Raw genomic sequence first — 24,291 nt, 5'->3', positions numbered from 1 at the left:
CAGGCACCTCTGGCACTTTTGTCTGAGCTACACCCTTGCCCTTAGGGTCCTCCATGGTCTAAGCTACACCCTTGCCCTTAGGGTCCTTCTTGGCAGTAAAAGGAAGTGTGGCCAGTACCAATACTTGGCTTTGGATGCTCCCTTCTCCTTGGAGGGATCCTTGGGCACATGTGGAAGCTTAGCTGGCTCCTTATCCTTCTCAACTGCACGAGTTTGGTCAGCCTCTTTAGGAGGAATGGTTAAAGTTGGGAGAGTACCGGTGGAGGCAGCTTGGCTCGGCTCTAGAGTTTTGGGATCAACCTCGGCATGGGGGCTTGAGGGGCTAGCTACTCTAAGGGCTAGGGGATAGAAGGCATTTTTTGCCCTCCTTGATGTGGAAGAAGCATCTACCCTAGCTTGGTCTAATACTTCATTCCACACTTAGAGGCAGTAGCCTATGCAAACCCTAGTGACTTGGGCTCTAAGAGTCTCCTCAGTTTCTGTCACCCCAACATCATACCTTTCCTGCTCGGCCTTAACAGTAGCTTCCTCAGCCTCCTGCAGTTGGCGCCGGTTCTATGCTTGCCTCTCAGCTCCCTCTAGAGCTGCCTCGGCACTCTTCCTATCCCGGTTTGCCTTAGTCAACTTGATGTTGAGGTATTGAATCCTCTGCTTTGCCAAATTAAATGCGTCGACGGCAGCTATACATCGTGCCTCATCCTCTTTCATGTGCTTGTGGGCATTATCTACCCACTCCTCGGCGAAATGCGCCGCTTGGATCGCCTTCAAAAAAAGAGAGAAAGAAGGTAAGTCAAATTCTTTAAGTGCGAGAACAGTACAAGTACTATGTAAAAATAAAAAGTAAAAAAGAAAGACAGGAAAAAAGACTTACCAAGGCTAAATCCCTTTTCAGGGTTAGAAGCAGTTCATGTTTCTTAAATGTCCTTAGGTCAGCCATGTCTTGAGGTAGCAGTAGTGGATGCTCCAAGGCATTGGCCACATAGCCTACCTTCCCCTTCTAGAAGTCCTTGATAGAGAAGTCTAAGGGAAGGGGGGCTCCATTCAGTATCAAGGGCGGATCCCAGATTTGGACCCTAGGACGATGATCACGTCCTCTCTCCGCAATTGCCCCCTCACTTGAGGATCTCGTCTGTGCCCCCTTAGCTATATTTGCCCCTTTGTGGGGCTCAAGCTCCTTGAAGGGGGTGACCTCTCCCTCCTCAGCCACATTCTTGCCCTTCCCATCCCGTTTTCTTTTCTTGTCTACATTTTCAAGCTGGGAAGTGTGGGTAAGAAAAGGAGTAGGAGGTTGAGTCTGATAGTCACATCAAGGACCGACCCTTCTGCATGAGCTTCGAGGAGGGCAAGTAGGTTTGGCTTTGGCTTCCTATATAGCACCATAGTGTCAGGTATATCGAGGGTTTCCTAGAGCTGCTGACTTGTGTGGGTAAAAGATGGTTGAAGGTAGTGCTTGAAGGCTCTGGAGATTAGGGCTGGTAAAAAACTTGGAAATCCTCCTCGAAATTTGAAACCTCCACTATGTTGACTGCTTCTTCAAGAACCAGATGGGAGGAGGTTGCCTCTTCCTCGGCGCTGCGCTAGGAAGGTAATTCTACTAGTTGAGTATCTTCAGGAAAAGGACTAAAGAGGAAGCTGGGTGCTGCGATATTGATTTGTTGCAATCGAGGATCCTTCGCCTTGATCACGTACTTGGGAGCTTAGAAGCTAGTGGATATGGGTGTGTAGCCGAGGATGACGTGAGCCACTCGTAGTTGTCCATCGATATGGACAAAAATCTTAGACTGCAGTATCCTCATCAAGTTAGGCTCGTTGACAAGATTAAGGTTTAAGACTGTGGAATACTTATCTGCAAATTCACCAAGAACAAAGATAAGGTTAAAATAAGACATCCTTAAATAAAGAAGAACAAGTTTACAAATTAGGAAAGAAAAAGGGAAAATACAAAATAAATAGGTTGTCAGTGAGAAAAGGGGTATTGTTAAACTTGTAAGCCTAAACCTAAGCACCCCACCTAGTGTCCCGTCTCATGTTGGGCAATGAAGTCCATCATGTCATTCCCCTGAGATAATTAGGAAGTCTTTTTCCATATCTTTGTTAGTATCGGGGAGGCACGATATGAGCCTAACTTCGGGGACCCTAGTTTTTAGGTAATATCCTTGACCTCTGAGTTTTTGACAGTTGTAAACCCAATTAACGTCATGATGAGTGAGGTTTACACCCATCTTCTCGTTAAAGGCATCTACACTACCTAGTATCCTAAACACATTAGGGGCACACTGGGTCGGATAGAGCCTGTGGGCAATCAAATAATCTTTCGCCACTCTACCTATGGGAATTCTCATTCCCCCCTCTATAGAAGCAATCATAGGGATTACTACCTCCTCTTCCGATCTCAAGGCATGCCATTCCCCTTGATGGCAATACCGGATCGAAACCCCAGCCAGAATGTGGTAACGGGCTTTAAAGTTCTCTATGCCCTCCGGGGTATTTACTAACTTAGTAAATCTACCCATTAGAGGAGTGAGTGGGGAAGATTGAACGGATAGGGTGAAAAATGAAGGGCCGAGGAAGAAAAGGTCCTAAGAACGAGAAGATAGGCTAAAGGTTACTTACAAAAATGTAGAATAGCACCTTGGACTGAGTCTTGGGAGTTGAAGATTCAAAAAGTGGAACATCCAGAATCTTCAGTTAATTTATATAGGGGTGGGAAAAGTAAGGAAGAGAATTCCTGCTCAAATCCCCATAAAGTCTCTTTACCGTAGGATCTTCATCACACAGTAGAACATGGGGGACAAGACGCTGTGTGGAATAAATGCTAATGTGTCCCGGATGCTAAAGCGTTAGGAGCGTGCTCCTTTGCAGGTGAAAAGATGCCTACACATGAGGAAGTGATGTGAGTGTGGGAGGTACAACTGCCAAAGATCAAAATCCCACTTTTCCCCAAGGAGAGAAATAGCAGGATTTTGAGGAGCTATTATAGGGGTGAAGGGCCCATATAAGGATATTGGGCTGTGGGACTCACCTGAGGACATCAAATAGTCCAAGGACAGATAAATGTTGACAAAGATAGGTAGATTATTAAACCAAAGAAGAAGGCAAGTCACAGTAAACGAGTGATGTTGTCCGAGGAGCTACCCCTCCTCGGACGGCAGGTTAGAGGGCTAAAATCCAACAATCTATGAAGCGCTAGGCAATGGGCAACCATGCTTGGGAGGATAAGTTTCAGTGAGGGGTGAGTCACCATAGAGATGAGAAAGACCTGGGAATAAAGATGCTACCATCACATTAAATACTCTGCATCTAACCTCCTAGCTGCATTAATGTGGAAGTGATACTTGAACAGTAGTTTTCAACTTTACAGCTACCCACAGAGATTTCAGGAAGGTGCTGATGGGACAAGTATCAAGATGATTAGTAATCTGATCTACATGACATAATGGGGCATTTGAGATTGAACAAGAGTAAATAGTACTATGTAAGAAAGAACTTGAACATTTGTATAAGTCCAAGAAAAACATATATATAAGAATAGACCTTCCTCGAACTTGATCGAGGAGCATCCTTCTTTAATTAAACAATATGTCTTTCATGTTCTGACATTAACTAGCTCATCATCTAACTCATTGAACGTTCAATATGAGGCTTACTCTCTAACAAATTCATTGTTTTGGGCTCTTTGGACCATTGTCTATACCTTTTGGGCTGTGGCGCAAATCATGTCCTTACAAGTAGTATTAAATTTAGGTGAGAATTTTAATATGTAACTAATTATGTTTACTTTAAAAAAATTATTTGACTAATTATTTATATTTCTATAATATATATATATATATATATATATATATATATATATATATATATATATATAGAGGTAAAGCTTAGAGAAAGTTAAATTAGAATTTGAAATTAGAATCCAATTTTGCTCTATGTGTCTAAATTTATATAGGGGTCACACCATAATTATTCTCTTAAGTTTGTGTCATGTGTCCACTTAAGTTTTTTAGTCTTTGTGCTAAGTGAGTTAATGAGTGCAAAATACTAAGAATTTAATATTAATGAATTATAAAATTTAAAAAAAAAATGCAATCACATATATTCAATAAAAATCATCACACAACAAAAATCACTGCATATTCTATCTTATTAAAAATTAGAAAAAAATGAGCATAAGTAGTATTAAATTTAGGTGAGAATTTTAATATGTGACTAATTATGTTTATTTAAAAAAAATTGACTAATTATTTATATTTCTATAATATATATATATATATATATATATATATATATATATATATATATATATATATATATATATATATAGGTAAAGCTTAGAGAGAGTTAAATTAGAATTTGAAATTAAAATCCAATTTTGCTCCACGTGTCTAAATTTATATAGGGACCACACCATAGTTATCCACTTAAGTTTGCATCATGTGTTTACTTAAGTTTTTTAATCTTTGTACCAAGTGAGTTAATGAGTGCAAAATACTAAGAATCTAATATTAATGAATTATAAAATTAAAAATAAAATAAAATAAAAACCAATCACATATACTCAATAAAAATCACCACACACCACCACACACCACCGCATACCCTTGGTGCGATCGTCACTTCACAAGTATAAGTGCTTGTGGAGTATGGGGTGTAAGGGCCGGGGTTCAAGTCTCCAGGTGGGAGTTTCACACATATACACTTAGATTAGGCTAGAGTAGAATTCTATCTTGTAAAAAAAAAAAAATCACCACACAACAAAAATCATCGCATGTTCTATCTTATTAAAAATTAGAAAAAAAAAAATCTTAAGTAGTATTAAATTAGGATAGGAATTTAAATATGTAACTAAATACGTTTACTTTAAAAATAATAATTTGACTAATTATTTATATTTCTATGATAAAAATTGTGTTTAATTTTAAATGTATCTATATGTATGCATTAATACACGTGTTACATGCTTTTTTTAAAAAATAATTTGACTAATCATTTATATATTTTTATAATAAAAATTGTGTTTAATTTTAAATGCATCCATATGTTTGCTTGAGTTACATGCTAGTTAAGTGTAGAAATTGAATTTCAATTAAAGTTTAACTTTACACCACATGTCCTATCTAATCTAAGTTTTTTAATTTTTGTACCAAATGAGTTAATATAGTGTAAAAAATGAGGAGTCTAATATAAATAAACCATAAAAAATGTAATCAAATATTAGTAAGCCATTTTTTTTATATAAAATTAAAGGAAGAGTTTGAATGATTTTATATTGGCGAGCCCTTTTTTTTTTTTTTTTTTTGTATCAGTGAAAACAATTCAAATTTATAAGTCGTTTGTGTAATATACCATAACTATGTATGATCCATTACTAACTAGGTAATATATATATATAACCAAAATTTAGAGAAAATTCAATTAGAATCAAAATTGGATTTTGCTTTTGTTAGCTTTCCATAGAAATTAAATTGTTTAGATTTTCACTCTAATGAGCATATTTTTTTATACTATTTCTATTCAGATATTTTGTATGCAAAGATATTGAACGTAACAAACTATAAATGAACTGAACGATCTCATGCTCTTATTCTCGTTCAATTTAGGAGATACTATTTGACCAATTTATTATTTTATTTTGTGTTGTATTTAGTAGAATTTCACAGACAATAATTGTGAATTGATGTTATATATGTACTATCCAGTAGTAATTTTCAAAATTATATACATCATAGCAATAGCAATGTAATGAAAAACTTGGCGGAACCAATCTCATGAAAATTGTAAAGAAAAACTATTTTAGTACCTCCAAAAGTCCTAGTTGAACTATGTCCTATGTGTTTAATAATACAAATTAACATCAATAGCACCACTATAATTTATCATTCCTGTGCGTAAGCACGGGTTACATAGTAGTTATATTTAAAGAGTAAATTCATATTTTTATAGTTTAACTTTAATTTTTTGAAAAGTTATTGTTTATTGTAAGAGATTAAATTCAATAAGAATGTAGTGTAAGATGCCACATTTACACCCAATGTCAATACCCCACATCAGATATTAACAAATAAAAGATTAGGCCCAACCACATAGAACTTAAAGGTGGCAAAATTAACGCAAACTCATTTACTCATCCAAACCCATCCACTTAAACCCACCCAACTATTAATTGGGTTAAATGGGTATTAACTCAATTAAACTCAATTAACATTAATGTTAATTAGGTTTTAACTGGGTATCTAATTAGACTCAATTATGACCCAAGTATCATTTCTATAAATCACCCAACTCCAACTCTAAAATACCCTAAAACTACTAAAAAGGCCAAAATACCCATAAAACTTGAAAAATTGCCAAAATATCCCCCTAAACCTAGAAAATGACATAAATACCCCCCTAAACCTAGAAAAGACCAAAATACCTCCTAAACCTAAAAATGACTTAAATACCTCCAAAACCTAAAAAATGACCGAAATACCCCTGAAACCTAAAATTACCTTAAACCTCTAGAATGACCTAAATAGCTCTAAACCTCTAAAATGACAATAATACCCCTCAAAATATCTAAAATGATCGAAATACCACTAAACCTATAAGATGAACAAAATACACCCAAATCCTTTAAAATTACCAAAATATAGATTTGGGGTATTTTGGATGTTTCGAGGGTATTTTTGTCAAATTAAAGGTTCTAAGAGTATTTCGGTCATTTTGTAGGTTTTGAGGGAATGTTGGTTATTTTTTAGGTTTAAGGGGTATTTTGTTAGTTTTTAGATTTTTTGGATATTTTGGTTATTTTCTAGGTTTCGGAGATATTTCAATCGTTTTTTAGGTTTCGAGGGTATTTCGGTCATTTTTTAGATTTTGGGGTATTTCGGTCATTTTTTAAATTTTGGAGGCATTTTGGTCTTTTTTTTTTTTAGGTTTAGGGTGTATTTTTATCATCTTATAGGTTTAAGGGGCATTTGTTATTTTTTAGGTTTCGGGGGTATTTCAGTCATATTCTAGGTTTTAGGAGGTATTTCGGTCATTTTTTAGGTTTAGGTGGTATTTTGGTTATTTTTTAGGTTTCAGGGGTATTTTAGTCATTTTTAGGTTTTGGAGTTATTTTAGTCATTTTTTAGGTTTCGAGAGTATTTTGGTCATTTTTTAGGTTTCGAGGGTATTTTAGTCATTTTTAGGTTTCGAGAATCAATTTTTAAATTTAGGGGGTATTTTGATCAATTTTTAGATTTCAGTGGTATTTTGGTCATTTTTTAGATTTCGGGTTTATTTTGATAATTTTTTAGGTTTTAGGGGTGATGATGCTCGAAAATCAGTAGGCTGGAATACTTCGAGCTATGGTGATGGTTTATGGACCTCAAAGGAAAGAAAGGACTGTCAAGGATCTTCCGATAGTTATGGGAAATCTGTCAATCATAGAGCTTACCTTCATTGAGTAAGGCTTGATCCTTTTATAGAGAGTTAGAAGTGGGTTTACTTGTTCAAATCCACTATCATCATGGGAGATGTGTGGAAATAATGGAGAAAATGGAGTGAATTTCAGTGAATCTCCCCCCCCCCCCCCGCACGTTTTGGAATGATTGATCATGTTTTGATTGTGTAAATTTTTCTTAGAGAATTCTTCTGAAATTCACTAAGTGTTGTTTGGTCATCCATACCCTTATAAGCTATGGACAATCACCTTTGGTTGTTCATATCCTTTGCAAGCCATGGTTGACCATCCTAATTTAGACGGTTGTAATATTGATGGAGGGATCTTATTCATCTTTTAAGGTGCTTCTATTGGGCTTCTTTTATTATAAAACCATTCAGACGTGATTTGGTCATGGATGACCATCATGGATGAACTTAGTTTTATTTGGACCCCATCAGGAGGTATTTTGGTCATTTTCTAAGTTTAAGGGGGTATCTTGGTCATTTTCTAAGTTTAAGGGGTATCTTGGTCATTTTTTTAATTTTGGGGATATTTCGGTCATTTTTTAGGTTATGAGGGTATTTTGGTCAATTTTTAGGCTTTGGGTATATTTTGGTCATTTTTTAGGCTTCAGAAGTATTTTGGTAATTTTTAGTGGTTTTTGAGTATATTTGGTCTTTTTTAAGTTTAGGGGGTACTTTAGTAATTTTAAAAGATTTTAGGAGTACTTTGGTCATTTTCAAATTTTAGAGGCATTTTGGTAATTTTGATTATTGGGTAATTAGGTGGGTTGGGATTTGCCTATAATAATAGGGTTAGGTTCGATTTAAGTTAAAAGTAATTAGTTAAATGACAACAAATAGGTAAATGAATTTTATGTATCTAACTCAATTATCCCTACTCCAAACTCACCCATTTGACACTCCTTAATTGAACCAATGAACCATTCTCCCTTTTAACACTGTTACACAGACAATTAAAAACCCAAACTTCTTCTAGTACATGCCGTTGAGCCAAGAAGCTACCACCGGAGATGTCGTGCCAAGAAGCATCCAACAACGCGACCAGTGACTGTAAAAGACTCAAAAGGCCTCTCCATCAAGTATCAACCTTGAAGATATTTCACAAGAACCTAAAGACATTCTGTGAAGGAAACTACTAGATAATATATTGTTGTATTCATGGCTAAACACGTTTTTTTTTTTTTTAATTCCATCAATTTTATAGTAATAATCTTACTTTAACAAGGCCCAGAAATTTGTAACCATTAAATTTAAAGGTGTCAGCTGTGTAGAAAATATGAACTCAAAAGTAAGAGAACAACTATATTAGCTCATAGCGTTGACAGACAGTAGTGGGGCTGGAGTCATCGCGTCTTCTTCGGCTTCTCTCCATCACTGGCAGAATCTCATTTTAAACAGTTCTGGGCTTTGCATGCCTGGGTTTCACTTTTCTTATATTATTAATCAGTATTACTTTTAGTTCCTCATAATGTTGAGGGTGTGATAGTGTGTGGTAGTATTAAGAGCCTGTTTGGTAATGTTGTTTAAAGAATCATTTTTGTTATTTAAACAATTCATCACATATATTCATAGAACTTTTTCATTTATATATTTCTACAACAGTTAAACAACGATATTAAAAATCTCTTACCAAACGGGCCCTTAATCTTTTATTTTCAAAAATCTAACGTGGCACATTATCATTAGAGGGTGTAAAAGTAACATTTTACTCCACATTCTTATTAAATTTATTATTATTATTATTATTATTATTATTATTATTATTATTATGTGATTTGAACATGTGTTCTTCAATTTGAACCCTCCCTCCACTTTGTCTTATAAGAAATGATAAAAGTTAGGTATAGTACCTTAAATGTTGTTCTTTAGGTTCCCCTCTTAAGATTCAGTTATGTGATTATTTAATTAAAAAATACACTTCTATTCCACAAGAAAAAAATTCACATAATAGAATCTTAAAAGGCGAACTCAAGAAATAGTACATAAGTATTATACCTAATTCTTGCCCTATAAGAAATATTTACTTGAAATTTACTAATAATATGTACCAGTACCAATCCTTTTTGTTTTTTAAATTCCATATTACCTTTGTTCACCCAATAAGTTTCTAAGATACTCTCAATTTAATTTCTGAAACATTTGTTAATTGTTATTATCATCTTGAAATGGATTATATTGTAGGGGGTTTCCGTTTTGGTTGCATGATATCCCTGGCATTGTTTATCGATCAGACAATGAGCCGTTCAAGGTACTGAGCATACCTCTCTCTTTGTCTTTGATTTTTTATTTTTTAAATCAAATGTTTAACATGATATTTTGAAATCATAAGAAGTCCCACTTTCTAAAGTTTTTTAATTGTTTAATTTTACAAAAACTTTTGCGGATGCAACGGTAGGAAATTCTTTGTTTGAAAGTTTTACTTTAGATTCCTTTTGTCAATAATGCGAATTAATAAACAATTAAATTACTCAACCCAATACGGTTATTATACTTTGAATGAAACAACGACGGCCACAATATAAACCAAATATGAATACACAGATCTGGTAATGAAGAAAAAGTTAATGGAGAATCAACAATAAAGGAAAGAAAAAAAAAAAAAACACTACAATGTAGCTAGGGTAGCTACCTTTACCTTAAGGAAATCCATTGTATTAAGAGAAGTTTTACAATCAAAGTCATAATCATGATCTTAGAGTACTATACTTGGAAGATAAGCTTATTGTTGTGACCCTACACCAGTTCTAGACCTTCTGAACTCTTCTATATGAATCTCTTATCATGGATCTAGTTCATGATCACAATCAGACCCTTTAACGGTCTCCAAGAAGCCCTTTTGAAATTTTGATATCTACAGTAGCAATACTGAGATTATAGAGCAAGCGACTTCAACTCTTGTTCATCAAAATAGTAACTTTGTTGTGAATTTGGAATTTTGAATTCAGAGTTTATCCATTCTAGATTTAGGATTTCTTTGTTATAGTGCACATCAGTATTCCCTCTAAAACATCTTTTTGTTTAGTCATGCTTAAAACAAGTCTTTTTATACCTTTGTATGTAGGCACAAAAACATAGGCAATACAAAATTTAATGAAACGTGCTAGATTCTCTTTTCAAGATTATCTATCGATCAAGCTTCAATTAAAGCTCAAATAAAATTCTTCTTTCAATAGATCAAGCAATAGTCGAATTGTTCAGAATCACATGTTTCATCGATGCTCTTGATCTACCATATTTTGAGTTTCAATAAATAAATATATATATATATATATGCACACACACTTGGGTACAATTTCCCCCACTTTAATACTCTGCCTGTGTCCATCCCTAGAATTGACATTGTGACACCAATTGAACATTTGAACCAATAGATTGATAAGATGTTACGCTTCACTTTCAAATGGAAAGGTTTTGAGGCACTCCAAAACTAGGCCTGTGCGGAGTTAAATAACGTGCTAGGAAGATGGGCCGGAGAATCTTAGGCCGAGGAAGTGAACCCTCCGAGCCCAAGAAGGGCCACCAATCTTGTGCTCACCTCTCCTCAGAACTACAGCCCAAGGTGCATCACACTCCTACGGTCCTGGTCCGAGTCTAGGAATAGAACAAAAAGGGTTAGGAACAAAGAGTCAAGCAAAGTAAGAAGTCATGCATTACTGCAACATTTATGGTCTGTTTGAATGTTTAAAAAAGGAGAGAGAAGAGTAAAGGGAAGAAGAGTAATTCAATTACTTTGTTTGGAAGTTTTTTAAGGAAGAAAGGGGAGGAGTTTGGAGGGATTTAGAGAGATTTTAACTACCTCTAACCCTTTATTTTTAATTCCCCTAAATTAGAAAGATTTGGAAGGAGAGTAGAATATATAAATTATTGACCAAATAAATTACTTAATTTATCCTTATTATATTAACAAAATTACAATGTTTTGTAACTTTAAAAAAAAAAAAAAAAATTTATAACCCACAAATTTCTCTCAAGCTCTCTCAGCTCTGTAACCCACAGATTTTTTGTCCTCACACACACTCAGTGCCTTTGTTTATAAAATTGAACACACCGTATTCCTAATTCTTGTTTGATTCTCTGGAAAAATTTTCTCTACCTCCTTCTTTTTCCGCTTTGTATTGCATTTTGTTTGATCTTTCGCTTCCAAGGTCTCTGTTTCACTCCGATCTAACAACTCTTGCTATAAGGAGGTAATTTTTCACATATATGAATTTTTTTTAAAAATTTCGTCTGAATATACACTTCCAAATTTAGTTTTCACCTAATTTTTTATTTCTTCGTTGTTAATAACTCTGTACAGGTACGCGTTTGACTATAATGTAGTTGAAGCTCTTTGTTCAAACTTCTCTTTGAATTTTCCCCCAGATTTTTAATTAATTTCTCTTAGAATAATATTTTGTTGATTTTTCAGTAAACAAACAAACCAAACATTTTTTTTCTTATTTTAATTATTATCAATTAAGGATGGTTTTTTTTAGTATAATAAAAAAGTAGAAAAAATATTTAATCATAGACCAATGTTGATTATTTAATTCACATCAGAAAAAAAAAATATTGCATGCTATAGTCATAATTATTTAATCTAATGAATTAATCATAGACCAATGTTGCAAGTCCATTTTCAAATAGGAGTAAATTTGTCTATTTAAATCATTTTCTCTTTTTTTCATCATAATGTTTAAAACATCCAAACAAGAGGAAGAGCTAATTACTCCCTTCCCTCATACTAATTTTAAAAACATCCAAACAAGGTGGAGGATAACCATTCCCCTCTACTCTTCTCCCCACTACTCTCCTCCCTCTGCTCTCCTCCCTCTCTAAACTTCCAAACAGGCCATTAGGGTCCGTTTGATTGAAGTGATAGAAAAGTAGGAAGATAAAAAATTGTAGGAGGATGAAAAAATTGAAAATTAGAAAAGATTTAATTTTCCCTCATTAATGTTTGGTTGGAGGGATGGAAAAGTAGAGAGATAGAAACCTTTTTTGTTTGATTGAAATAACAAATGAGAGGTTAGAAAATGAAGTTGATATAAATTTATCATTATGTCCTTACTAAATATATAAACAAAAAGTTACACATTTTTTAATTAAAAAATTTTGTATGAACACTTCAAAAAAATTTATTTATAAAATAAGCAAATGACAAAAGGATAAAAAAAAAAAAAAAAACAGATAAAAATTAAAAAAGAAAAAGTAAAAAAAAAAGTGAGATTAGCACCCAAAAAAAAACCAAAAACCAAAAACCAAAACCAAAGTACTTAAGAAATGGAAGAACTTTATCCAAAAATAATAATAAATAAATAAAGAAAAGCAAAAAAAAAAAAAAAGACAAAAAGTTGGACGATGGCACTTTTGTCATTCATCAATAACATGTGTTTTCATGCATGTCTTCTTTTCATTTCAGGAGGACAAATTTTTTGTGAGCCCGAGTAAAAAATGCATAGGGCCCACCCAAAAGATTTTCTCTCCTTCCCTTCTTACCAAACAATACTCATTCTTATTTTCTCTCTTTTATTTCTCATCAACCCTATTCTACCTCCAACCAAACACACCCTTAATGAACTCACATATTTGATCTCAATTTTCACCCACCACAAGACTACTTTGATATTTGCAAAATTTCCACATTCTTCCTTTTGAGATCATACTAAATTTCATACATATGTTAAAGCGCCATTAACATTAAGAAGATGACACATGTCCTTGTATTGCACATGACTTTTTAAACCAAAATTAAGTAATACAATTATTTTAAGTGAGTTATGTCACATGTGTATAAGTGCATTGCACGGATACAATTAAGTTTGTAGTTAAATCTTGTCCTTTCTCATATTGGTACTTAAACAATTAAAATGATTTCCTTTTTTTTTTTTTTTTTTGGTTGGTGACTCCATTTTGTAGTTCTACATGCAAAATTTTACCACAAAAATAGTGAACTTAATGAAGTCAGAGGGTTTATATGCCTCACAAGGAGGTCCCATCATACTGTCACAGGTTCTGTACCTTCTCTTACTAGTTAATTTTGAATCAGTTCTTTGCTTCATATAATCTCACTTGAAATATGCTAATGCTGGTATATAGATTGAGAATGAATATCAAAACATTGAACGAGCATTCCTTGAAAAAGGGCCCTCTTATGTTCGTTGGGCAGCCAAAATGGCAGTTGATCTTCAAACAGGAGTACCATGGGTCATGTGCAAGCAAACTGATGCTCCTGATCCAGTGGTTAGTTTTGCTTCTCAACTAAAACCACTAGTTGTACTTAGAAACTAACCTACTAATTTTAAAATGTTCTTTTTGCTATATTGTAAGATTCAACTGATTGCATAATGGACCATGTTTTGCTTGTTCATTTAACAAATTAAACATGCAGATTAATACATGCAACGGGATGAGATGTGGAGAAACTTTTGGAGGACCCAACTCACCAAATAAGCCATCATTGTGGACAGAGAATTGGACTTCTTAGTATGATCAAATTTCTGCATTGTTCCATTTTTTAAGGGCAGGGGGTTTAAGTAAATATTACATTCCATTCAATTTTCTAGAGGAGTGAAAAGGAGCATTAATTCAGCTAGTGGAAGCATTCTTGGGTTCAAATTTCACTGATAAGAATCAACAAAAAATCATGTTTGATACAAAAATAAAGTATGTGAAGGTTTTAGCAACTGTATTAGTAAGTCTTTATAGAATAGTATCTCATAAGAAACTAATTTCTAGCTTCAAAAGTTTGGTACTAGGGAGATAATGAAAGTTAAAATGGTTGCTTAGGAGTGATGGTATCAATCTGAACCAGACTTAGAGGAGGGTACTGGAGCATCCTTATGGCTGTAAGATGAATCCAAGTCAATGATTTCGCAAAAGCTTTTTATCGTAATAGAAAACTTGTACTAGATTGATTAACAATGTTTGAATGAATGAGAATAAAATGACTATTAATCATTCTAAGAGTAAACTAACTGTACTTAATTTTCTCTTGAAGCTATCAAGTATATGGAGGGAAGACATACATAAGGTCTGCTGAAGACATTGCATTTCAAGTAGCACTTTTTATTGCAAGAAATGGAAGCTATGTAAATTATTACATGGTATAGTATTTTAGTTATAATTCTCATCAACTACTGCTATCATATTTCTATCTGAATATATTTTCATTTAAATTTTAGTGTTTGAAATTACATAAGCCTTTTAGTTATCTTAAACTAATCATGTCAATGTCTAAAATTACATTCCTTATCTTAGTACCATGGTGGAACAAATTTTGGGAGAACAAGCTCTGCATATATCATAACAGCTTATTATGATCAAGCTCCTCTTGATGAATATGGTGAGTAGCATGAGTTCCTATGCTTCTAAAATTAGACGAATAAAGTAGTAATTAATATTCCACAACTTTTAATAATTTTAGGACTATTAAGGCAGCCTAAGTGGGGACATCTTAAGGAGTTGCATGGTGCAATTAAATTGTGCTCTACAACTTTGCTGCAAGGAGCACAAACCAACTTTTCTTTAGGTCAACAACAAGAGGTAATGTGACAAAAGTCTTATGTTTTCTCATTTATCACTGATTAACAATTATTTCTTTCTTTCTTTCTTTAAACTTAGGCCATTGTTTTCCAAGAAGAGAATGGAGGTTGTGCAGCATTTCTTATAAACAATGCTAAGCAGAATGCTACTGTACAATTTCAAAATCTATTTCTTGAATTGTTTCCGAAGTCAATCAGTATTCTACCAGATTGTAAAAATATAACCTTTAGTTCAGCAAAGGTAATTTATAACTTACAATGTAACAATGTTTTTTGTAGTTTTATACATGTTTATAATCCTACATTCTAACAGTTAGAACAAGAAATACTAAATTGTCTACTTATTAAGTAGAGCAATAACTACAATTTTGAGCTCATAACATTTTATTAATTAATTACAAACTGTACAAGCTTAATTTTTTTTATTTATCAAATTTCTAGCAAATATTGTTTGAGTTTTGAAAATATCATTTATATTTTAATATGCCTTGATTCCCTTGTTTTGAAAAGACCCATATTTGTCAAATTTATTGTTGGAAATTTGATTTTTAGAATTTAATTGATTTCTTGAGAGTTTACAATTATTTGGCTTATATAAAGTCTTCACCCCCCCCCCCCTTTTTATTTTCTTCTGATGGCAGGCTAAAACTCTTATCTTAAATAGGTTAATACGGTGTTTAATGAAAGAATCATGAAATCAGCACAAACTTTTGATTCAATTAGTAGCTGGGAAGAATTTAAAGATGTCATCGTGAATTTCGAAGATGCATCATTAAAATCAAATGAATTACTTGAGCACACAAATACAACCAAAGACAAATCTGATTATCTTTGGTATACTCTTAGGTAAATTCGTTTCTCATTGAATTTTACTAGCATATATGAACAATATGTGTGCCTTCTCTTCATTGCATCAACTTAATGACAGTTGTAAGAATTGATGGAGTGTTTTTTTGTTGCAACACAGGTTTGAACACACTTTGTCTTGCACTAAACCAATACTTCATGCTCAATCTTTTGCACATGTTGCGCATGCCTTTTTGAACGACATATATATAGGTAAGTTATTCAATTCAAACATCTTGGAAAAGAGACAATTCCTTCTTTCTTTCTTTTTTCTTTTGGGTGTAAATCACAAATTTTTCTGTACATAATGAAGATATAGCCAAATTCTACTTAATATATATGACTAAATTTAAATATAACCCATTGATCCAACCCACCCTAACTTGACTCACGTGAGTCGGGTTGAGTTGGTTTCTACACATATGATAAGTTAAGAATTTCTCAACCCAACATGCTCAAATTGGGTTGAAAAAAATCTTTCAATCCGACCCAACTCGACACATGCAAACCCTTACTTTTAACGAAAAGAAGTCTCCAAATATAAGGTTTTAAGATTGTTGGATTATATCATATTTGTTTATGCTAGGTTAAAATAAAAGAATTGAAGCCTTTGATTTAACATTATTCAAGAATTTTTGAGTTTCAACTAGTAACTTGCACCTATTATGCTTGGTCGTATTCATGCAGGTGCTGCAAATGGAAGTTCTAATGTGAAGAACTTCCTGATGAACATTCCAATTAAGTTAAATGATGGGATGAATAATATTTCTATACTCAGCGTTATGGTTGGGTTACCGGTAATAATTTTATATAATTACTTTCTTTCTTTTAAATTTTCATTCAGAAATTGATATTTCTTTGGTGCTTGTGTAAAGGATTCAGGATCTTTCCTTGAAAGAAGAGTGACTGGTTTAACAACAGTGGCAATTCAATGCAACGGAAATGAGTTTTATAATTTTACAAACTTTGAATGGGGATATAAGGTTTGCTCTTATATCTTGATTAATCTATATACCACTATTAATTTTAAAGAAAAAAAAATTTTAATATTTTTTTTACCATATTTAATTGTAAAAAGATATTTATATTGAACATGACTGTGCAATATTATTGCTAAAGAATGATGTACTAAGAATTAATAAGAGATACCATTAATTAAATTATACTCTTTAATCATTACAGGTTGGACTGCTAGGAGAAGAGTTACGAATATATAGAGAAGAAAACTTGGGAGATGTAGAGTGGAGCAAAAATGGAATCTCCACCAATCAAACACTTACTTGGTACAAGGTATGTAACCGTACACTTCATGTATATGTAATGACAAAATTTTCATGTAAGATATTAAAAAATAATAATGTTGAAGAATTATGTAGAAAACAACAACTTTTGCAGAAACAAAAACAATACATCAGAACCCTTTAAAACAAACAAAAACAACCTACTGCAGAAACAACAATACCAGACCTATTCTGCAGAAACAACAATTATGTAGAAAAACAAAACAATTTCTGCAGAAACAAATAATTATGCAGAAATACATTAGACATGCAGAAAGCAATCAGATCACTATCAATTGCTTGATTGAGCAGCTACCAAATGTTGATACTCCTGCAGAAAACCAAGTGCTCCATCAAGAATGGACTTGGGGTGAATTTGGATATGTCCAAAATAATATTTATTTCGAGCATTCCAAATTGCCCAAGGCGTCACGGCCCATGTTTCCAACTCTTGTTGAGAAAGTTTGTCCACCAACCTTCTAAATAGCATGAAGATATCTTGAGCAACATTTGAACATTTTTGAAGTTTTCCTCGGCAAAGGGTCCAAACATTTTGTGCAAGAGGACATTCCCAAAGCAAATGGGCTGTGGATTCCAAATGCTGGCAGCAAATTTCACATCTTGGGTTAATATTGATCTTTCAACAATGTAAGTTATCCCAGGCTGGCAAAATATTTAAGCATGCCCTCCATACAAACATTCGTACTTTAGGCGATACATTCAAGCTCCACAATCTCCTCCAGATTCCACGGTCTACCACCATACTAAAGTGTTCAACCCGTTGCTGCTGCCCCATCCGAAGTGCAACCTGATATGCAGTTTTTACAGAGAAGCATTGAGACCTATTTTCCTTCCAGGCCAATTAGTCTCTTGAGGACAGCCTTGATAGTGGCCCTTGCAAAATTTCCATGCGTGTCTTATAAGCAAAGAGATCAAACACCTTCTCTCTATCCCATTGTCCGGGGGCACCATCAATCAAATCCTTCACCAACAGATTAGGCCTGACCTCTCCCAAAAAAATTGGTTTATGCGTCAACCATTTATGAGTTGAAACTTTAATATAGCTTCCATCCCCTACCTGCCACTGTGAGCCTTCCTTAATAAGGTCTCTAGCTGCCAAAAGACTTCTCCATACATATAAAGGATTGCTGCCAATCTCTGCATCCATAAGGAATAATTTGGAAAATATCTTGATTTGTATACCCGGTAGAACAAAGAGTGAGTATTAATGAATTAAACGCCAAGCTTGTTTAGCTAACATAGCCAAATTAAAAGCTTGTATGTCTCTAACTCCCTTTTAGTACAAAGTTTTTTCCAATTGATCCAATAGATCTTCTTTTCGTCCTTTGATTGACCCCACCAATATTTAGCCACTATGGAGTTGAAAGCATCACATAAAGCCCTTGGGATTTTAAAAATACTCATAAAGTAGGAATGGCATGAACTACCATTTTGATTAAGATCTCTTGACCTGCTTCGGAAATATATTTTTCTTTCCATTCCAACACTCTATTTGTAATTTTTTCTCGTAGATCCTTAAAGGTATTAACCTTAAATTGTCCCCCAACCATTGGGAAACCAAGATACCTCTCACAATCCTCCATAATTATTGCACCCAACAATGCCTGTATATCCTGCTTTACCTCTAATCTTATGTTTTTGCTAAAAAAGATGGAGGTCTTCTGTCTATTAATAGCTTGACCTGATGCCGACTCATAGCATTCAAGCAAATTCATAAGATGATGACATTCCTCCATAGTAGCTTGACAGAAAATAAAGCTACCATTTACAAATAGAAGATGAGAAATACATACCCCATTTGTACATGATAAAATTCCATGAAGACTGTGATTCCATTGCCTTCCTAATTAGAGACAAGAGGCCTTCCACACATTATAGGAATAAGTATGAGAATAGAGGATAACAAAACCTTTTGGCTCACCATTATTAAGCACCGAATAAGAAGTAGTAGTCACTATTTCCATTGCTAGATGTACCCATCGGGCATCAATACCCAATTTTAGCTTAATATGTCTCAAAAATTCTCATTCAACCCGATCATATGCCTTGCTAATATCCAGTTTAATAGCCATCTATCCTTTCTTCCCTGTTCTTTTATTCCTCATCCTATGTAATACTTCACATGCTACAGTAGTATTATCAGTTATTAAGTGATTAGGAACAAAAGCACTTTGTGAATCTGATATAACATTGGGCAAGATAAGTTTTAGCCGATTGGCTAATACTTTTGAAACAACTCTAGATACAACATTGCCTAAACTGATAGGCTGATAATTAGAGACATTTTTTAGATAATTCTTCTTGGGTATTAGAACAATATGCGTGTAATTAAACTTATGGAGCATATGACCAGAATTCAAGACAAACAACACTGCTTTAGTTAAATCATTGCCTACAACATGCCAGTATTTTTGGAAAAAGAAAGGAGACATACCATCTGGCCCGGGTGATTTGGATGGGTGCATGTGAAAAAGAGCTCGCTTAACCTCATCAGGTGTATATGGTTGAAGTAGTGTTTGATTCATATCAGAAGTAACCACTCTATCCATTGAGTTCAGAACAAGATTCAGATTAGTGGTGTTAAGGACATATTTTATGTAGTTGGCTAATCGTTTAACAAAATGTACTTTACTTGTATTTGGGTAGATCTAGGATGTGTTTAATACTTCAAAGAACATGTTGTTCAAGTTTAGTATTAAAGCCATAAAGATTGGACCAAGAAACAAGTGAAGAAAATGCGTTCACTAAAACTGGACAGATAGCTTGACACCTGTGGACACCTACGGATAGCTGCTCAACAAATAGCTATCTATCGAGGTTTAATAAGGCTCAACATCTGCTATCTATCGAGGTTATGGGAATTCAGATTTTCAGATTTGATTTTCGGCCCATATTTATGTATTTGTAGGGTTTCTTTTCTCACAACCCTAGACAAATATAAGGCTTATTTTAGAGGCCGTCACGTAAGAGACTTCAAGGAGAACATATGCAAAAGGTGACCGAAGCCTTATTCTCTCTGAAAGAAGCTACTGCGTCTTTGCACCTTAGGGTTTTGTAACCAAGTGCTTCTTAATCTTCAATATTGATGAAGTGAAGAACTTTGCAACCAACATTCTTCTTTCTCAAGTTGGTGAGTGAGTTACGTACTGTGATTCGTGCAAAGGAGTTAGTCACGTACTGGAATCTGTGTATCAAATGGTGGCATTCATATATTGAAGAGTTCAGAGGTTCTGAAGCGGTAGAAGGTTTCTGCTGTGAGTTCATCTACGGGGATTATAGAGTCTAGGGGTAAAGGTTTTGTACTAGATCTGAAGCTTCTTTTTACTATAGTGGACTGTTTTTCGAGAAAGTTTCCCCCCAGGTTTTTTATTATGAAACTGGTTGGTTTCATTGGTTTTCCTAGGTCATCATATCTTGTTTTATTTATTTTTCTACTACACTTATATTTGACATGATAATGATGTTTGTTTGTTTTAATAAGTTTTATGCATAATAAATCTAATTAACAACTTGGGTTTACAACTTGTTAATTCTATTAACTGGGGTCTAAATTTCCTAACAAGTGGGATTACCAGAAGTGAATAATTTTTTGAAGTAATTTTTGGCCACCCTTGCAACATCATCTTCTGCATTACACCATCTCCCTTGATCATCCAATAAACTTGAGATGTGATTTTTTTTCTACGTCTCTAACTTGTTTTCTGATGAAAATACTTTGTGTTTTTATCCCCTGCAAGTAACCAAATTGATCTAGATCTCTGCCTCCAAAATAATTCCTCTTGTAATAATAAAGCATTTATCTTATCCTTCACTTTCTGGATCACATCAAGATTATCTGCATTATTCATCACCGTAAAATGCTCTAATTCCAATTTCTTCTCTTCTAGCTTTGTCTTCAAGCTTCTCAATTGTCTACTCCATCCAACCAAAGACATACGGCTTTTCTTAATTTTTTCAAATAATCAATACATCGAGCTACCCATGGGTATTGCACCATTCCAAGCTTCACATTTCGGATGCGTTGCCCACTTCTCTTCAAATCTCTCGGGAACTTTTTTTCTGCATGTCACTTGTGTATCCACACTAGTTGTAAGCATTATTGGATCATGATCAGAATAGGATGCTTGAAGATGGGTAACCTTGCACTTGGGACAAAGCCCTCCATTCAATTGTAGCACATGCTCTGTTTAGCCTCTCTTGAACAAAGGCCTCTCTCGGTCTTCCATTCCTCCATGTGAATATATTGCCATAGAAGCCAAGATCAACTAATCCACACTGCAGCAAAACACTCCGGAACTCCTCCATTAATCTGCTTGACCTTGGAATTCTCCCTTGTTTCTCATTAGAGGATAAAATTTCATTATAATCACCAATGCACAACCGTGGTAATTAACTTCTAGACTACAAATTTCTCAAATATCCCCAAGATTCTTGTTTACGATGTTTCTCCGATCTCCCATAAAAGCCAGTAATTCTCCATGGTGAATTTGGGTCAGTCATAACATGTGCATCAATATGATTGAGAGAATAGGTCTGAACATGTAAATCAACTTCTTGTTTCCATAACATGGCTAAACCACCAGCTCTTCAAACACATAGGACTGCAAGCATAGAATGATACTGTAGTTTAGCTTAAATTCTTCGCATCTCATCTACTATTTGTTTGTTTCTCATCAATTTATTTGTTTTTTTTTTACTCTATAATCTCAAATATGCTATATAGTTTATTAGTGTAATATTGTGAATTGATAATTTTGCAGATAAGTTTCGATGCACCTTTGGGAAATGACCCTGTAGCCTTAAACCTTAGTTCAATGGGGAAAGGTGAAGCTTGGGTTAATGGACAAAGCATTGGTCGCTATTGGATTTCTTTCCATGACTACCAAGGCAACCCATCACAAATAATGTATGTAGCCTATAGCTATCCACAGTAATTTTTATTTATTTATTTGAGAATAATTAATTAAACACTAAAGGGAGAAAAGAAATAAAAAACAAAAAACAATGTACATTCACGAACAAGAAAGTTAATTTACCCCAAAAAATATATTGGTATAAAAGAGAGTTTTTCTGGACTTCAAAACTGTAGTATAGCAAATTCCTTAGTTGAAGTTTAGATTACATAGCCATGATCTTATGGTCACAGACAATTAAGAAAGAGGAAAAATACAAGAATATTTTTTTCATATATAGTAAATTATGTAAATTGTAGTCTGTAAGATAGATATAGGTGATATTTTGCTTATGCTTCCTTCAAGATCACTATGGTCATACAATTATACAGTCCATTTCAATTGCAATTAGAGGCATGCATTGGTCGAGTTGAATTGAGTTGGAGGGTTTTTTCCAACCCAATCAAAGCACGTCGAGTTGAGAAATTTCCAATCCATCACCTATGTAAAAACCAACTCAACCCGGCCCACATGGATCAGGTGAGGTTGGGTTGAATAAATGGATTGTGCTTACATGTTTCAATAAATGTAAATAATTGAATTTTCATTAATTATTTAATCAATTTTTTCAATAAATTATTACAATTCACATAATAGACTTAAATTATGTAGTAAATTTTCTAGTTCATCAAAACTAATTCTCAAATTATCAAAATAAATCTAACTAAAAAAATTAAAATAAATGTATTAAAATAAACTTATATATGTGGGGTGGGTTGAGTTGGATCAAACAGGTTGAAAACCTATTAACCCAAATTCAACCCACCAATTCACTAAAATCAACCTGAAGCATTGAGTTGGGTAGGGAAGGGTTAGGTTGGTTTGCTCAAGTTGGTGGATTGGATGCACACTCTTAATTTCAACCAAAACAATGGATATATATATATATATTAATTACAAGTTATTCACAACCTCCCATTTAATTATATTTCTAAAATATGTGAATTTTAGAGTGATGTAAGCAATAATAAAAATTTTACTATATATATCATAATCAAAATAATGCATCATCAATCATAATGAATAATTTAAATTAACATTCATTTGTTATCTTTTGTGGTGATACTAATCACATTCATTACTACGTCAGTTTTTAAGTTTTTTTTTTTTTTAGTTAAATTTATAATATTTTCAACAATTATTCGTGAATCTTAATTTTATCATTTTTAAACAAGGTCGCATATCATTGAACTTGTTGTTACGATGACATACACAATTTCAATATATTATAAATTTATAAACCAAGTTTAGCAGGGATCATTCTCTTTCAGCTAGTACATATAGGACTAGATTACTGGACAGACTACTATACATGCAAAAATTAGACCAATATAAATCCACATATATATATAGGGTCTGTTTGAGATCCGCTTATTTTGTTAAAACTGAAATTTTTTTGCTGAAAGTACTGTAAATAAATGTAAAAGTTAACTGAAATAGTATAGTGTGACTCATAAATAATACCAAAAAATGCAATAAGAACCATGAATAGTAGCAAAAATAAGTTGAATAATAAAATAAACTGGTTTTTTAATTTTTGCCAAACACATACGTAATATCCTATTTATGCTTTTTTTGTTTTGCTAGGTATCATGTGCCGCGATCGTTCCTGAAAACTTCTGGAAATCTTTTGGTTTTGCTTGAAGAAGCTGGTGGCAACCCTCTTCAAATTTCCTTGAACACCGTGACAATCATCAACACACAATAACTTACATCTTACAATGACTTCCCTCAATGATTTAATAGAGAAAAGATAGATATAGATATTATCAGGGATTAAACGAATTACAAGTCGTTTTTTACAAAGTGATAATATCATAGGCTAACAAATCTTTGTCCTAATAATCTGGAATTAGCATTTTGAATAGAATTCATGATGTAAATCCCTTCAAATACTTCATTTAAACAATAAGAAAAGGTCGAATAGTTTTTTTTTTTGCTAAACAATAAGAAAAGGTCGAATAGTTAGTGTTCAGAACGTGTTACTTATATATCTTATAAAGTGTAACATGTCACTCAAAGAAAAAGTTTATAAATTTTGACAATTTTTATTTCTTATTTGAAAGTCAAGTAGATACAAATATCAGCATTTAGAAAGAAAAAAAATAAGAATAGAAGTATCACTTTAGTAAAATCAAAGGACTACTTAAAAAAATAAAAAATGTATCCAACCTGTATTATATGTTTGGTTAGATAATGATCGGCTTTAATATACTGGTGCATGTTCATGAATTCATT

At 33.5% G+C, this 24,291-nt stretch overlaps 1 protein-coding gene across 1 annotated transcript in view; it reads left to right on the top strand.

Annotated features, from left to right (window-relative positions):
- LOC142631601 (beta-galactosidase 6-like) overlaps positions 1-23,998 on the top strand; it is a 36,620-nt gene extending 12,622 nt beyond the window's left edge. The window contains exons 4-18 of the mRNA XM_075805805.1: positions 9,613-9,679; positions 13,330-13,422; positions 13,510-13,653; positions 13,802-13,896; positions 14,411-14,516; positions 14,671-14,755; positions 14,837-14,955; positions 15,034-15,195; positions 15,619-15,800; positions 15,922-16,013; positions 16,488-16,597; positions 16,676-16,783; positions 16,983-17,090; positions 21,862-22,007; positions 23,641-23,998. Of these exons, the coding sequence (XP_075661920.1) occupies positions 9,613-9,679; positions 13,330-13,422; positions 13,510-13,653; positions 13,802-13,896; positions 14,411-14,516; positions 14,671-14,755; positions 14,837-14,955; positions 15,034-15,195; positions 15,619-15,800; positions 15,922-16,013; positions 16,488-16,597; positions 16,676-16,783; positions 16,983-17,090; positions 21,862-22,007; positions 23,641-23,761 (1,738 nt within the window). The 3' untranslated portion in view covers positions 23,762-23,998. The remainder of the gene's footprint in view (positions 1-9,612; positions 9,680-13,329; positions 13,423-13,509; positions 13,654-13,801; positions 13,897-14,410; positions 14,517-14,670; positions 14,756-14,836; positions 14,956-15,033; positions 15,196-15,618; positions 15,801-15,921; positions 16,014-16,487; positions 16,598-16,675; positions 16,784-16,982; positions 17,091-21,861; positions 22,008-23,640) is intronic.
- The last annotated feature ends 293 nt before the right edge of the window (positions 23,999-24,291 follow it).

The sequence above is a fragment of the Castanea sativa genome, chromosome 4 (assembly GCF_040712315.1).
Source record: "Castanea sativa cultivar Marrone di Chiusa Pesio chromosome 4, ASM4071231v1".
NCBI lineage: Eukaryota > Viridiplantae > Streptophyta > Magnoliopsida > Fagales > Fagaceae > Castanea > Castanea sativa.
Note: the sequence above shows the minus strand (reverse complement) of the source record. Positions and strands in the feature narration are given on the sequence as shown.